Below are 14,802 nucleotides of genomic sequence, written 5' to 3'. Positions count from 1 at the left end.
ATCCTTTGAAGATGTCCACAAGGCAATAAAATTTACCAGTACTGACTCTGTTCACTGATGTGAACAGATTGACAGGGGAAATTGACAGGCGTTGACATCAGTCACTACTTTTTTAATCGCCTTATCGCAAATATATGAATCCGGAACCCCTCAAATAAAGAATCAATGGAAATAAACTGAAAGGATGATAGTAAACAAGTTTTAGCTCATCATTCAAGTTTGAACCTTAAAAATGTCTTGAGGAAGGATTTCGTTTCACCCATTTCAGTATACATTTTAGTATATAAGTTAACTTTTATTGGAAACCAATTTTAAGAGATGGGGGTGGATGAATAGTTTCTCACGAGGTTCCCCACCATGGCTAATGATGTTGTTACACCTGAAAAGTAAAAGAGTGACAAGATTCATCTACTGTAAAGAGCCCCTCTTACATAATACTTGTAAACCGGTTTACCAGTATTGCGCGTTAACCAATGTCTATTACTGATGTTCTGAGTCTCAGTGATTTATTCCTTTCTAGCATACTGTTTCTGAGGTAGAGCTCTCCAGCCAATATCCCGACGGTAGAAGCCTCCAGGCCAATTAACATTCTCAACAGCTAGATAAGCTCGATCACATGCCTCTTCAAGGTCATTACCCTTGGCAGTAACCCCAAGAACACGTCCCCCAGTTGCAATAAACCTTCCTTCAGAATCAAATGCGGTTCCTGCATGAAATATCTTGATACCTGGAGCAACAGCCTCAGCTTCTTCAAGATTTTCAATCACTGTTCCCTTCTGGTATGATCCGGGATATCCCTTACTTGCCATTACCACAACCATGGCAGACCCAGGAGACCACTTCAGTGATACCCCATTCAATTCTCCTCTGCATGCTGCAAGCAGAACTTGTACCAAATCAGACTCCAACCGAACCATTAAGACCTGTTCAAAATTTCAGAAGGAAAAATTATGTACACTATCCGTTAGCATAGCTTCCATGTTATTAACATTAAACAGTGCAAATGTGATTATATGTTGTTAACATAGGTTGTACACTTTGTATTGTGAAAATAAAGTGATGATTGTGCGTGTGTGCATGTGCTTGCGTTAAATAAGATCTATGATATCAATGAACTAGAAAGATGAATAAAAAGCTTTGAAAGGGTTGGTCACCAATTTGTCAATTTGCAATTTGTAAACAAATATAATGACCTCCCAAAACATGGACAATCGTAGCAAGATATTTAGACATCACAATCCCTTGACACATTTTTCAAATTAGAATGTCGACAAAAGGATTATAAAGAAAAATTGTAAGTCTTTTGAATTAAAAACTGCATATATCTGAACATGAGATGAGCTCAATTTCTCAAGCAGTCATTTTCAGTAATGCCTACAGATTTCTAGGCTATTGTATTTCAAGGGTTAACTACTTACATCAGAAAGTAAATTCATTCCAATAAGCATCTTATGCTTAACTCACCTGGCACTCTGGATCACCAAATCGCACATTATACTCAATTAACTTAGGCATGCCAGACTTTTTCTCGATCATAAGCCCAGCATACAAAACCCCAACAAACTTGGAACCTTCTGCCGACATTCCTTTTACTGTTGGGATGATAATGGAATCCATTACAATAGATTGAAGTTCCTTGGTTAATACAGGAGCTGGGGAATATGCACCCATACCACCAGTATTTGGCCCTGTGTCACCATCACCAACTCGCTTATGATCCTGAGCAGATTCCAGTGGAATTGCATTTTCTCCATCAACCAATGCAAAAAAAGATGCTTCCTCTCCTTCTAGAAATTCTTCAACAATGACACGACAACCTGCAGAACCAAAATCACCCTGCACCAGCATTGAATCAACAGCTTTATATGCCTCTTCCAGTGTCATGGCAACAGTAACTCCTTTTCCAGCAGCCAGTCCATCTGCTTTAATAACAATCGGTGCTCCTTGTTCTTGAATATATTGCTTTGCAGCAGATGGATCGGTAAATGTTTTATACTGCACTAGTAAACCACAATTAATAAAAACTAACAAAAAAAATTCTTCAGGGTGAAATTGACATAAATAAGGTCCAAGGAAAATGGAGGCACACACATTATCATAAAAATGACTTCTAAATATATTGTGACTTAATTAATAGAACAATAAAGAGCCAAATGGGCAACACTCATATTTAATATCAAGGAAACCCTGACAGGTTATTCATATCCAGAAACCAACAACATAGTTTTGACTAATCTGCTTACTAATTAGTAATTAGTATGTTACAGAATTTACAAAGAAGCTCCTAATAAGATACAATACACAGAAGCATGCGCCAAAATCATTCCAGCAGAGCTAGTATTAAATATTTATCTGGCTGATGAGATTCAAAATAAGACAGACCTTGGCGGTTGGAATGTCGTACTTGTCACACAAATTCTTCATGAAATTCTTAGAACCTTCCAAAGCAGCAGCCTCAGCAGATGGACCAAAAGTTGGGATTCCGGCTTTAACTAACTCATTTGTAAGACCTGCAACAAGTGGAGCCTCAGGTCCCACAACAACAAGTCCCACTCCCCTTTTCTGGCAAAATGAGATCACTGATGCTCCATCAGAAATATCAAGATCTGAGATGCAAGTAGCATTTCCTGAGCTAGCAATCCCAGCATTGCCTGGGGCACAAAATACTGTATCACAGGATGGTGATCGTTGCAAGGCATAGCAAAGTGCGTGTTCACGTCCTCCTCCACCAATAACTAGAACAGTCACTCTTTCTTTGAAGGAGGCACAAGGAAATTTGAAAGTAAGGAGAAAACTATCAGTAAATGTAATAAAGTGAATAAAGATTGATATATAAGACATTGAATCTTCTTGACTCTGAAACTTTAACAGAAACAAAAGATTAAATCAGTTGCAATTGTCAAAAAAATTATCAGCGACATGCATGCAGTTGTACACATTATATGATGTGCACATCATTAATATCATTGGAAATCTACATCATGTCAAAAAATGAAAAATAAAAGTCACCAATGGAAAATTATCCCTCATTGACTTGTTCAATAAAGACATTAGTTCCTATTGTCAGGCAGCAGCTTACCAATTACCCGACGCCCTTATTCCATAATAAACCAAGTGTTCACACCTCATCGGGAACAATAATTGGGGATTCAAGACTTTAAATGTGGTAAATGTAAGCTACAGTGACCTATACTTGGATGTTGATGAGAATTTCAACCGGTATTAACCAAGAAAGGGCCAACCTCGACAACTTTGAAATTTACTTCATGATACAGAGTCTCTTCGATGATTTTCAGAACCACAGAGAAAACTACAGGTTACGTTAATGTGACCATTGACCAATGACGGTATTAGAGGACAAAGTCCCTAAAAACCATAATAAAAATATATAATATCGCAATGCAAAGACGGGAATGTGTAGATAGAATAACGGCAGTGCTTACGAGAATTATTCTCTGTGTCAATGCCAACTGAAGGCGATGATTCGGAATTCTGAGCAGCACATTTGAAAACACTGTGAAATGAGCGTGAGGGTGCATCCTGGGCAAAACTACGATTAGTGGAGCTCAAATTCAAGGTCTCGAAAAAGAGAGAAGAAAACTTGTGGAAAGTTGTGTGGTGTCTGAACCCAAGTGACTTAGAAACTGCATTCTTATTGCATCCATGAAGATTCAAAGAAACTGCAACATTGAAGGTGGCGCAAGACATTCTACTGCCTGTTACAAAATTACCCAGCTTTAGTAAAAACGGTATAAAAGTGTAATCTTTGCAAGAGACGTAAAAAGAAAAAGGAAAGAAAATATATGTTTAATACTTCAAAAGCAGCCCCTTAAACTGAAATAAAACCCATTGAGTTAATTTATCAAACAGGTTGCGTACTTTGAGAAGAAAGATGAAGTGTTGGCAAAGCCAGAAGGAACAATAAAAGAAAAAGTGGATTGATGCACCCAAAATGGTTTTAAAGGTACATATGCAGTGGCACAACGCAAGGTTAGAGATTAGAAAGTAATGAAATGAATTTTACCTGCGAATCACAATCCTCCTCTCACGCACAACCAACCTTGTTCCTCAGTGTTTCTCCGACAAAAACTAGGTGCGCCGTCTTGTGTTTTTCCCCCTTACCCCTTCAAAAAATTACTGGTAGTATTATTAAATGTAAAAAAAATGATAAAGGTAACTATCACCACCTATTAAATAAATTCAAACGCTTCCTCTCTCTGTCAAGGAGCATCTATTATAAATTCAAGAGTGATAAATATTTACTGCTACTGCAAACCAATTAGAATTTTAAAAGTATTCAAACCAAATATAAAGTTAAAAACTAATGTGGTCACCAATTACATTTAAGATGTCCATCTTTATTATTATCTTAATAGATATTTTAAGTTTTATTTAATAAATTTGAAAATGATAAATATTGTGTATATAAATAAAAATATGAGATATTTAAGAACATTATGAATATTAATCAATCAATAAAAAAATCTAAATATTAAAAGAATATATAAAAAAATCAAAATCTTTGTTATCAACCAAGTTCATTACTTTGGTTATAAATCAAAACTAATTATAAATCATAAGATTTGAAAATATATCAAAATATGGAATCTCCAAAATTTAAAAAATATATCAAAAATTATTCATTATAATTTAATTTATTCAAGTACAAATGATATATTTTTAGTGTTTTCATATTGATTTAATGCATGAAATCCAATTCTAATGAAGTTTTTACCAAATATTTTAATTTTATTGATTTAATTTGCTTTTTATAATTTCAAATTATTTTATAAACAAAGAAAAAAAAATATTTTTCATTATTTTAAAGTTTTTGTCTTTAATTAGTAAATAATCATAGTTTTTTCTAAACAACATAGTAGTCGTTATAATAAATTGTTGCTATTCTTGTTAATTATATGAGATTATAATATCAAAATTTATGCCACAATTATAAAATTGACTGACAAATGGATAACATATATGGAAATAATTGACCATATGAATATCTCATATTATCCCACATATCATATATTTGAAAAAATTTCAACATTTTCCCACTTTGTCCATTTATCTCATTATCAATCAATATAAGAAACTAAACACAATGATCATGGTGACGGATCCTTCAAAATGAGTATTATCTACCATGTATCACAATATATCAAGTATCCCCTCAAAAACTTTTAAGTATAATGAATAAACTACATGTTTATTCTAGGTCAAACGAAATTTCTCAAAATAAACAAATATGTACAAACAAAATGAGGAAAATCTGAATAAGAGTTTTATCAAAGTAAAATTAATGATTGTTACAACATGGAACCAAGTTTCTTTAGCGTTAATGATCCTTCAGGGTGTCTGCTTTAAGGGATCTGAACTAAATTAGGAAGATGGATTTTAAGGAGACCTCAAGATTCTCATTCTCTAAATTTTTTAAGAGATGCAAAACCATGATAGATTCAAAACAAGTTAAGGTATTTAACATTGCTATGTTACCAAATGAATACTAATGCGAAAAAAGAATAAGGATCAACCTTCTATCACTATCACCAGTATCACGAGAATCTTTTAATGTGTTCTTTAGTTTCAACCCTTTACTCTCTAAAGTTGATGATACAATATATTATATAAGAGAGCATATTTATGACCCAAAGCATAAAGCAAATGTGGAATTTATAGAGCTTATAGAGCTCTCCCATGAGAGAGTAATTGTCATAAAAAGTTAATGTCAATTATATAAGATTATAGTATCAAAATTTATGCAACAATTATAAAATTGATGGACAAATGATCCACTTAAATAATTGGCTTATATTATCCCATATATCACTATCACATATCTGAAAAATTTTCAACAATTTAGACATATTAAGACAATATTCCACCTTAGTTCATATGGTCGAATTCAGCCTTGTATCACTTTGTTCCTAATGCCATATTTTATACTTTTTCAACCATACTTTTCACACGGATAGATATCATCATTTAGAATTCTATGAAACAAACTATCCTTTTAGTTATGCAAAAGGTCTTTTTTTTTTCTAGTTTGTTTGAGAGAACCAACATTAGTTGATAGTCTTTCAAAAGAATTTATTGAAAGAGTAAATAATAATAAGATATAAGTCTAACTTAAATGAACTTTAATAATAAGTTTATAAATTTTATTCATTATATAGTATTTAACTTTTTTCATTTTAACTCAACGTCACTTACACTTATGTTTCCACCATATATATATTTACTAAATTTAAATTATTGATTTAACAATATATCCAATAAAATTAAAAAAAAAGTATTAGGAAAAGATGTTATATATATATATATATATATTCACTTAAGATGAAATTGAAATATAGAAGAAATTCAACATTCAAACGAGTTTATAAGATTCATATATATTACTTAATAATTTATTTAATTAATTTATGAATTAGTTGGAATCTGATGTCAACTAATGCTGTATTAATAAAAGGTCTAATTATTCACTTATTTCAACCACTACCAGTATCTATAAAAGACCTCATCACACATATTTCCTTCCATTATAGAATTTTGAAAGATAAGATGCAAAGGATAACTTATTTCCTCATTTTGAGAATTGAAAAAGGCATTGAACAATGTCTGGTGCAGAGCAACAACATTAGGGTATATTCTCTATCACTCTGCTCCTTTTTCATCCAATTATTAGTTAGTGTCTTCTTTCTATTCCATTTTCACCATTTTCTTTTCGTTTTCCTTTCCTGGAGTCACTATTACTTTGTTTATACTTTTTCATCAAAGAAAGGAATCAACAAATCTTATCTATATTTCTTTATTAAACTGAACTCAACCCATTCAAAATTTTATTCTCGATGATTCTCTTTTTATGTGCTTATTATTTCTTGGAACTGCAATCCAAACCTAATGTTCATGTCTTGGTATAAGTGGCACCTACCAAAAAACCTCTTGCTTCAATCTCGTCCTTTTGTTAACAGACAAAATTTTAAATCAGAAGAGAGAGACACAGTGTGAGAGGGTAGGAATCTATCAATGCCACTCTCCCCAACAAGAAAAAATACAAAGGTCTTTGGAATTTTATGAAATACAACGATAACCTTCAAGAAATAATCATTACATTTTTTAGGTAGGTATGATCCGTTTAGCTAGATGTTCCAGATGAAAGAAAGATGAAGTATTTAAATTATGTTTGACTTTATTTTTAGATAATATAAAATTTATCGAGTATACCGAATTACAAAATATTCAAATTCTATGTCCGATACCAATAGAATTGATATATAAGAATGATGAGAAGATAGCAATAGAATTTATATATAAAAATGATAAGAGTAATGAATTCAAAAAGTGTATAAAAATGTGGGTTAAAATATTATTATACTAACATAATAACATGCGGTTATATATATGTGTTATATCTAGGAGACTCTAATTATATAAAATAAAATATTAAAATTTTGTATTATAGATATAAAATAATTAAAAAAATTTGTAAAAGTAAATATATTTATCTTACTCAGTGACATATTCACTTGTTATTATTAGTAATATTATTCTCTTTTGCTTAGTTAGCTGAAAATATAGATTTTGAATTTCACTTCTATAGAAATCAAATCAAATTACACTATAGAATAAGGTGTACACTTCATTCTACATATATCTAATTTTATATTCTGATATGTTCGATCTTATCATAAAAAATGTTAAGTTTAAAGTATATTATTTTAAAAAATTTAAAAAGAGAGTAAAAACAAGAAGGTGAGGTACATCATTCATTTCAAAGGACATTTGAAATTAAAAAAAAAAAATCATGATGTTGGTATGGGTCAATTTTCAAGTGAACGTTTTTATTTAAATCCTGGGGGAAATTAATCTTATTATGTATGGATGAACTTAATCGAATAAAATTATTTTAATAAAAAAATATCAATGGTTTACGTTAAGAAAAACGACAATTGAAACAATAAAATGAATTAGTCATTTCGGAGAAAATCTTGCTTTAAATATTGTGATGATATAATTTTCTTTTAAACATTGTCAGACAATCCTATAGGATCTTTTTACCAGTGATTTAGAAAAAGAAAAAAAGACTGGTCTTTTTTATTATTCTTTTGAAACGATTAAGTTCCTCTAAAGGAAAAAATAAACTTTAAAGAAAGAAGTAAGTAAACTTAGTTGTTGAAAAGAAAAGAAAATACCAATATAACGTATGACATGATAATTATAAGCTATAGAATATCAAATATTGATTCTTTCATCAATATTTCAGATTACTTATTTTACATTTTGTAGGGTCAAATTTCTTTTAAAGTAACAAAAAGTATATTGTAAATTATAATGAATAATAAAAACCGCAAATTACTAACCAATATGTATAAAATGTTGAAATTTATTTGCCATGGCAAGCTTTAACTATGTTTTTAATTATTATAAATATATTAAAATTTAACCATGGTCCTTTAAAATAATTCTTCTAATCTTGGGAGACCTTAACATTTGAAAATAACAAGTACTATTTTGACATATTTAATCATTTTAGTTCAACGATCATTGAGATGACACAGCATATTCGTACAAAGTCACAACTACTAGCAATTAATGATAAAATCATTTTAAATTTTTAAATTTTGTATAAGAAATTACAAAGAAATAATTTAAAGAATAATTTAACTATAGACGAGCGGTTCAATCAATTGAATTTTTTTTTCTTTCAATCAGTTAAATAACTACGTTTTGTATCTATAGATTATAAATTCTAGCGGGCTGATTAATTGGAAAATTTATTGAAATGGGATAATTTACTTTCGTAATTATATAAATGAGCAACTTCAAAAAAAAATGTAGTGTTCGAAAAACATTTTTAATACAAAAGCGTCGTATTTTAATAAAAAACAAGAAGTTATTTATTTATTTATAAACTAGGTATACGTAAAGAATCTAAAATATTATATTTCTTTATTTATATTCATAATTGACATCATGACAAGCTATGTTTTTATATTTGGCATATTTGTTGGACTTATTTGAAATTGATTCATCAATTTCATATATGCCATATTACTTGTACTTTTTTTTATTGCTGTCATTAAATAATCAAGTCAAACAATATTTGAATGTGTATAAGAAGATCAATATGTCTTATTTGGAACACAAGGAAATCAAAATTAATAGCCATTGTAATTTATGGACAAATCAATAAATGAGCTGAATTATAAATGAAAAAATAAAAAACTCAAATAGCACAAGAAAAAAAAAAGAAATAATATCGAAAATCCTCCACAATCCTCCTTTGTCACATCATCATTCATTGAATTTAATAGTTAGGGTCATTGTTCCTCAATCTATTTGGAGATCTTTTAGTACTTTGGACCTCAAATTCACATGTTTCCCAATTGTACTTTTGTTTTTCTTCTACCACCATTTCTACATAATAAAGTTATGATTTGAAACAAAACACACTTATTTTTATATATTTTTTAAAATGTATATTTAACACATTCCCTCTAATTTAACCAAAAATAATAACAACTTGGCCAATTCAATCACCATAATGATGATGACTTTGTTTTTAAATCTATACCTATATGTAGTAGCTAGATAAATTATTAGACTAATAGTTTAATACAACAAAAGTAGCTTCCATAGAAGAGGAATAAGATCCCTAGGGCAAATGAAGGACATAAAGCTAAAAGTCAATGTAAAAATATGATCATATAGTTATTCAATGTGAAAGGTTAAATTTAATGTGTTGCCATGTGCTAATATATTAATAGTATCTTCACCATCGACATTTTTTTTTAATTACAAGTATTATATTTATAAATAAATTTTAGTAGGGTTAAATAAGATCATTGGAGGATATTTTTGAAGTATTTAACATGTTTGCATATCCAATAGGACGTTGTATAAGTTAAAAAAGTAATTGATACAAAATTACAAATAAATTTATCTTAATGAAACTATTATGTTTATGTTATATTTATGAGTCCCGTTAAATAAAAGGAGATGGAGGTTGTACTATAAAATTATATAAAATAATTAATAAATGGTATGTTTCCTCCTTAATTTTTTATTCTCTTTAATGGCCCATTAGATAAAAACAAACAAACATGTAAGGGATGGAATTAATAAAAATAAAATATAGAATATGTAAGAAGTTGAATAGAAATTAAAATATTTTAAGAGAAATGAAAATAGAGAAATAAATAAGTAGATTAAGCAAAATATAATGAAAATAGCTTGTATAGTTCTATTTTTTTTCAAATTTAAATTTTCAATTAAATTTTTCTGTGTTGTGCCTTTAAAAAAATTAAAGTATAATTTGAAATCACAGTAGAAAACAATACTAAAAAATTCAGAAAAAAATCTAAATTCATTTTTTCTCTCTGTTTTTTTTTTCATCAACCTAACATAAAATTTGGACTCATTTTTATATTTCCTCTTTATTTCTCTCTTACTAAATAGAGGATAAAGTCGAAAAATATTAATAATTTTCGAGTACATTTACACATTGATTTTTTTTAAACTAGTCCCAGATGTTAATAAAATATATCAACTTAAAAATTAAATAGATGAATACTCGTTATTTTAGAGAATGTTGACATCTAGTTTTATAACTTAAAAGGCCATCGATGAGAGAAAGTAGGACTTGATTTATATATATATATATATATATATATATATATATATATATATATATATATATATATATATATATATATATATATATATATATATATATATATTTATTGGAAATCTAAATGTGAGACTATTTTTTCATATTGAATAAAAATGAAAAAGTTGAACATTATATAAGAATAAAGACTCATAAATTCATTGTCTTAAAGGTTTTGGATTGAGAATGGTGTCAATCTCTTATGTATGAGTTGAGTTTATGTCTCATTAGTGTTGTATCTTCTCGATAATCCTCTCTCAAAAGACCCAACAGTGGTATTATAGCCGAAGGTTCGTCTCGTTGACTGACTTAAATGAGTCATTGTATCGAAAATCTTCCTGACATTGGTACAAGTAAGGGGCACTTTGTGGTTAGCTCGTGGAAGAAGTGCGAATGTAGAGGGACTCACACGTAAGGAAGAGATTGTTGAGAATCCAAATATAAGATTAATTTCCACATTAAATACAGGTGAGAAAGTTGAGTACCAAAGACTCATAAATCTATTGTCATAAGTTTTTTTATTGAAAATGGTATCTAACCCTTATATGAGTTGAACTCATATTTTATTAATATGAGATCTTTCCTGTTATCTTTTCTCGAAATATTCAACAATCAAATCTTAAACTTTATATATATATATATATATATATATATATATATATATATATATATATATATATATATATATATATTTTTATATGAGAGGATTTTACAGGGCTATGATGTGTTTTCTTTGCAACAATAATTACCTGTGGTGTGCTGTGGAAAAGGTGCAAAAGTTAGTGGACTATCAGAGAAGATTTTATACTTGTTCAGGACTTTTCTTTGTACAAGAAATTAGGAGTTGCACAATTCACTTTTCTGTAACTTTCTCAGCAAGATAGCAACTTTTGGCTACCTTTGCTGGTTGGTGGCACTCATAGTTCAAAAGGAACACATATTCAAAATGCTTACTCCTAACATACTTGAAGTAATTGTGGAAATCCTTTTACAAAGTTGGAAAGTATTCCATGAATCTATGTCATTACTGTTTTGGATTTGACCCAAATCAAAATTTTTCACTCAAATGGGGAACAGAACAAGGTTTTAAATTTGAGAAAATATCACATAATGAGATCACGCCTCTGCTTAAAAAGTCACACAGTTCACTACTACTACTACTCCTCCTCCAGCAATCATCACGATAACTCACAAACCTCCAATGCATACAAAAAGTGTGTGTACAAAATAAAGTGCATCGATGAAGGGAAAAACTTTTTCACCCAGACAATTTACTCTATCTGCTCTCAAATCACTCAGCAACACACACCTCCATTCAACAAGTTAACCGCAAAAAAGGACTTTGGTTTAATTTTTTACATCTGTTACTTTATTCTTTTCATTCTGGTCTTGGAGATCCCACCACCATCTGTAATTTTATGTTTTATTTCACCTAGGGATTCTGCATTCAACATAGTACAACAGCCTCATGGGGCCATTATTTTGCCTTCAATGTGCTAATCATTTGCATTTTTTTCTAAGTTACGAAATAATTATACACAGAATCCCTGATATATAATACATACACGTACACTGAGACACATGCATCATGGATTCAGTTCAGTATAGCCATCTTGATGGTGATGATGATGATGATAATGATGATAAAAGATGGACCCTTTATTTATTGTTCTGCGTGCAACACAATGCACAGAGAAAGGTAACCCCTTTTGAAGCTGTTTTCCGCAGCCTTCCCCTGCAATGCAACTCTACTTAGTACTTACTTGCTACAGACTACGGTGTAGGTGGGTCTCCTTCGACAGTTACAACCTTTTGCTACAAATCCGGAACAGAAAATAATGCACAACACAACTCTCATTACACAAAAAATTAGAACCTCTGATATACGTAAGTGCATGTTACTTCTGATGATGAACATGGAATCAGTTTAAAGTGATGGAGCTTTAAGCCTTTTCAATTCCTTGCTTTGATTATATGAGAGGCAATTAAAAGAAAACAAAATGGAGTATTTGATTATATGTGACAATTGCCAAATATCTTTGGCTCTCATTTTCATTCAATTTTATTTCGAGATGCTCCCAATTTCAGCTTGACACTTTGGCTTTGGCTTATAGTTGAGGTAGACAAGACCCACCAATTTCAAAGGAAAGTGGGCAAAATTGACCAAGCACTAGAATATGTCTCAAGAACAATATACCACAGAGCCTCCTCCACCCCTACCTCAGAGAAAAAGAGAAGAAAGAGAAAGAGAAAGAGAAAGAGAGAGAGAGATCAAAAGTAAGTTCGTGAGCTACAAAGACATACACAAGAAGGAATAAACCAAAAAACTTCCTCCAAGGAGTCCACATCAGTAGATTAAAAAAGGGTGAAGTGAATAGAAGTTGCAATAATTAGGTACATCTTCAAAGAGAAAAATAGCAAGAGATAATCATCCACCATGAAGTAAGGTTAAAAACCAAGTGGAGCAACCCAAATTTGGTGGTCATGGTTTCATCTTAATTCAACACTGCCTCTTGCTCAATCCTCTCCAGCGTCTGGTACACGGCTTCAGCAATATCATCAACGGATCCCAACTTGCAATCATCTTCTACCTGCAAAAACACAAAAACAAAAAACTCATCAGCACATTTTTGCAGAAGAAAATAATTAACTAAAAGTATCTCTCAAGTTTAAGGCACCAACAAAGACAAACCTTAACACTTAGAGAGTAGAGCACAACTTCACCAGTGGTGGTAACGTTTAGGTGCAAGATTGTGAGGCGCATAGTATGCAAACCAGAGACCAACTTCAAGAGTTGCTTGGGTCGTTTCTTGGATCTTATTTTGAGATTTGCATGGCTTTCCACCATGGTCACTTCTATGTCAGCAATGCCAGACTTAACTTCACCCACGTCTTCACCTACGGTTGCAGAATTCTCAGAGCCACCACCACCCCCACTTGTTGAATACTGCGGAAAGGCGAAGAACTCAGAAAAGGGCATGTTCGTTGCACCACCAGCATCAGATTTCGCCTCTCCTTCTTTCTGAGCACCAAGAAAATGCAGCCTCTGCTCAAGCTCCTTCACAAAGTTGATAGCACCTCCAATTATAGAAGCTTGATCACCCTTCAATTCCCAACCAGACCAAACAAACAAACAAACAAACAAACAAAACAAACAAAATTCAGATAAAGCCTTTTATTTTTTGAAGGAAGCAAAGAGAGAAACAAACAGGTAAGAACAAAAGGAAGAGGAGCGAAGTATACCCTTTGGATATAAGAGTCTGGCATGAGAGAGCGAAGAACAGAAAGATACTCATTCATCTGCTTTCTTCTATTGCGCTCCACAGCAATGTGAGTCATTCTCTGGTTCTCGATTTCTTCCTTGTTCTTTCTGCTTTTGGCTCTGCGCCTCTTGGGACGAGTGGTTAAGGTGGTGTTACTGGGGTCTGTGGTTTCTTGAAGTTCATTGAAGTGGGGTAAGATAGAGGAGGAGGAGCTGGTCCAATCTCCTCCATAAGGGTTGTTGTTATTATTATCTAGAAAAGTAGAGATGGAACCTTGTTCTTCTTCTTTGTCGATGTTGATGTTGATGTGTTCATAGTCCCCCCAGTTAGGTGAAGTAGCAGCCAAGAAGGTGCAGTTGTAGAAGTCCTTCACTGACCCGTAACCACCAAATGGGTCTTGTGATTGTGGAAACACCACTGCTTCCAGTGCCATGGCTCTCTCTCTGTCTCTCTCTCCCTCTGGCAAACACATAACAAACAACCTCAATACCTTCAAGAGCAAGACGATGAAGGGAAAACACCACTAGTGTTGTGTTGTGTTGTGTTGGGTCCTCTCTGCAACCAGTTTTTGCCTTATAAAGCCCCCCAAAAATGCTCACTGCTTTGCACGTGAAATACAATTAATTCAATGTTAAATACAGTAACTTTTACTTACACACTACAAAACATCAAAATAACTTATCACAATATTCAATCATCTTTTTCTTCTTCTTTTTTTTAATGAGTTTATTGATTGTGTATGATATACTTTTATACCTGTATTCAACTGAGTGAAGATTGATATGGTTTAGATATATAATTCAATAGTTATTATATGTAGTTAAGATTGAACGACTTGTCTCAGTTCGTTTGTTTTGATCGTCTAAT

The 14,802-nt window shown here is 31.3% G+C and overlaps 2 protein-coding genes across 3 annotated transcripts; both read right to left on the bottom strand.

Annotated features, from left to right (window-relative positions):
• Positions 1-185: 185 nt before the first annotated feature.
• On the bottom strand, positions 186-4,215 carry LOC114192128 (phosphoribosylamine--glycine ligase). 2 transcript variants are annotated; one of them, XM_028081736.1, is made up of 5 exons: positions 3,880-3,972; positions 3,444-3,716; positions 2,383-2,753; positions 1,465-1,995; positions 186-923 (listed from the first exon to the last, which is right to left on the bottom strand). In XM_028081736.1, exons 2-5 carry the CDS (start codon positions 3,706-3,708, stop codon positions 507-509), a joined length of 1,584 nt encoding a protein of 527 aa, XP_027937537.1. In that variant the 5' UTR covers positions 3,709-3,716; positions 3,880-3,972; the 3' UTR covers positions 186-506. The 2 variants fall into 2 exon arrangements, with proteins under 2 accessions (XP_027937537.1, XP_027937536.1); XM_028081735.1 differs by lacking the exon at positions 3,880-3,972 and adding an exon at positions 4,025-4,215 and having other exon boundaries at positions 219-923.
• An 8,473-nt stretch (positions 4,216-12,688) lies between these two features.
• Positions 12,689-14,506, bottom strand: LOC114189603 (transcription factor bHLH94-like). The gene is made up of 3 exons (XM_028078216.1): positions 13,916-14,506; positions 13,365-13,775; positions 12,689-13,263 (listed from the first exon to the last, which is right to left on the bottom strand). The coding sequence occupies exons 1-3, from the start codon at positions 14,405-14,407 to the stop codon at positions 13,168-13,170; spliced, it is 999 nt and encodes a 332-aa protein (XP_027934017.1). The 5' UTR covers positions 14,408-14,506; the 3' UTR covers positions 12,689-13,167.
• Between the last annotated feature and the right edge of the window lie 296 nt (positions 14,507-14,802).

The sequence above is a fragment of the Vigna unguiculata genome, chromosome 7 (genome assembly GCF_004118075.2).
Source record: "Vigna unguiculata cultivar IT97K-499-35 chromosome 7, ASM411807v1, whole genome shotgun sequence".
Taxonomy (NCBI): domain Eukaryota; kingdom Viridiplantae; phylum Streptophyta; class Magnoliopsida; order Fabales; family Fabaceae; genus Vigna; species Vigna unguiculata.
The sequence above is the reverse complement of the archived record's forward strand: the minus strand, read 5'-3'. Positions and strand labels throughout refer to the sequence as shown.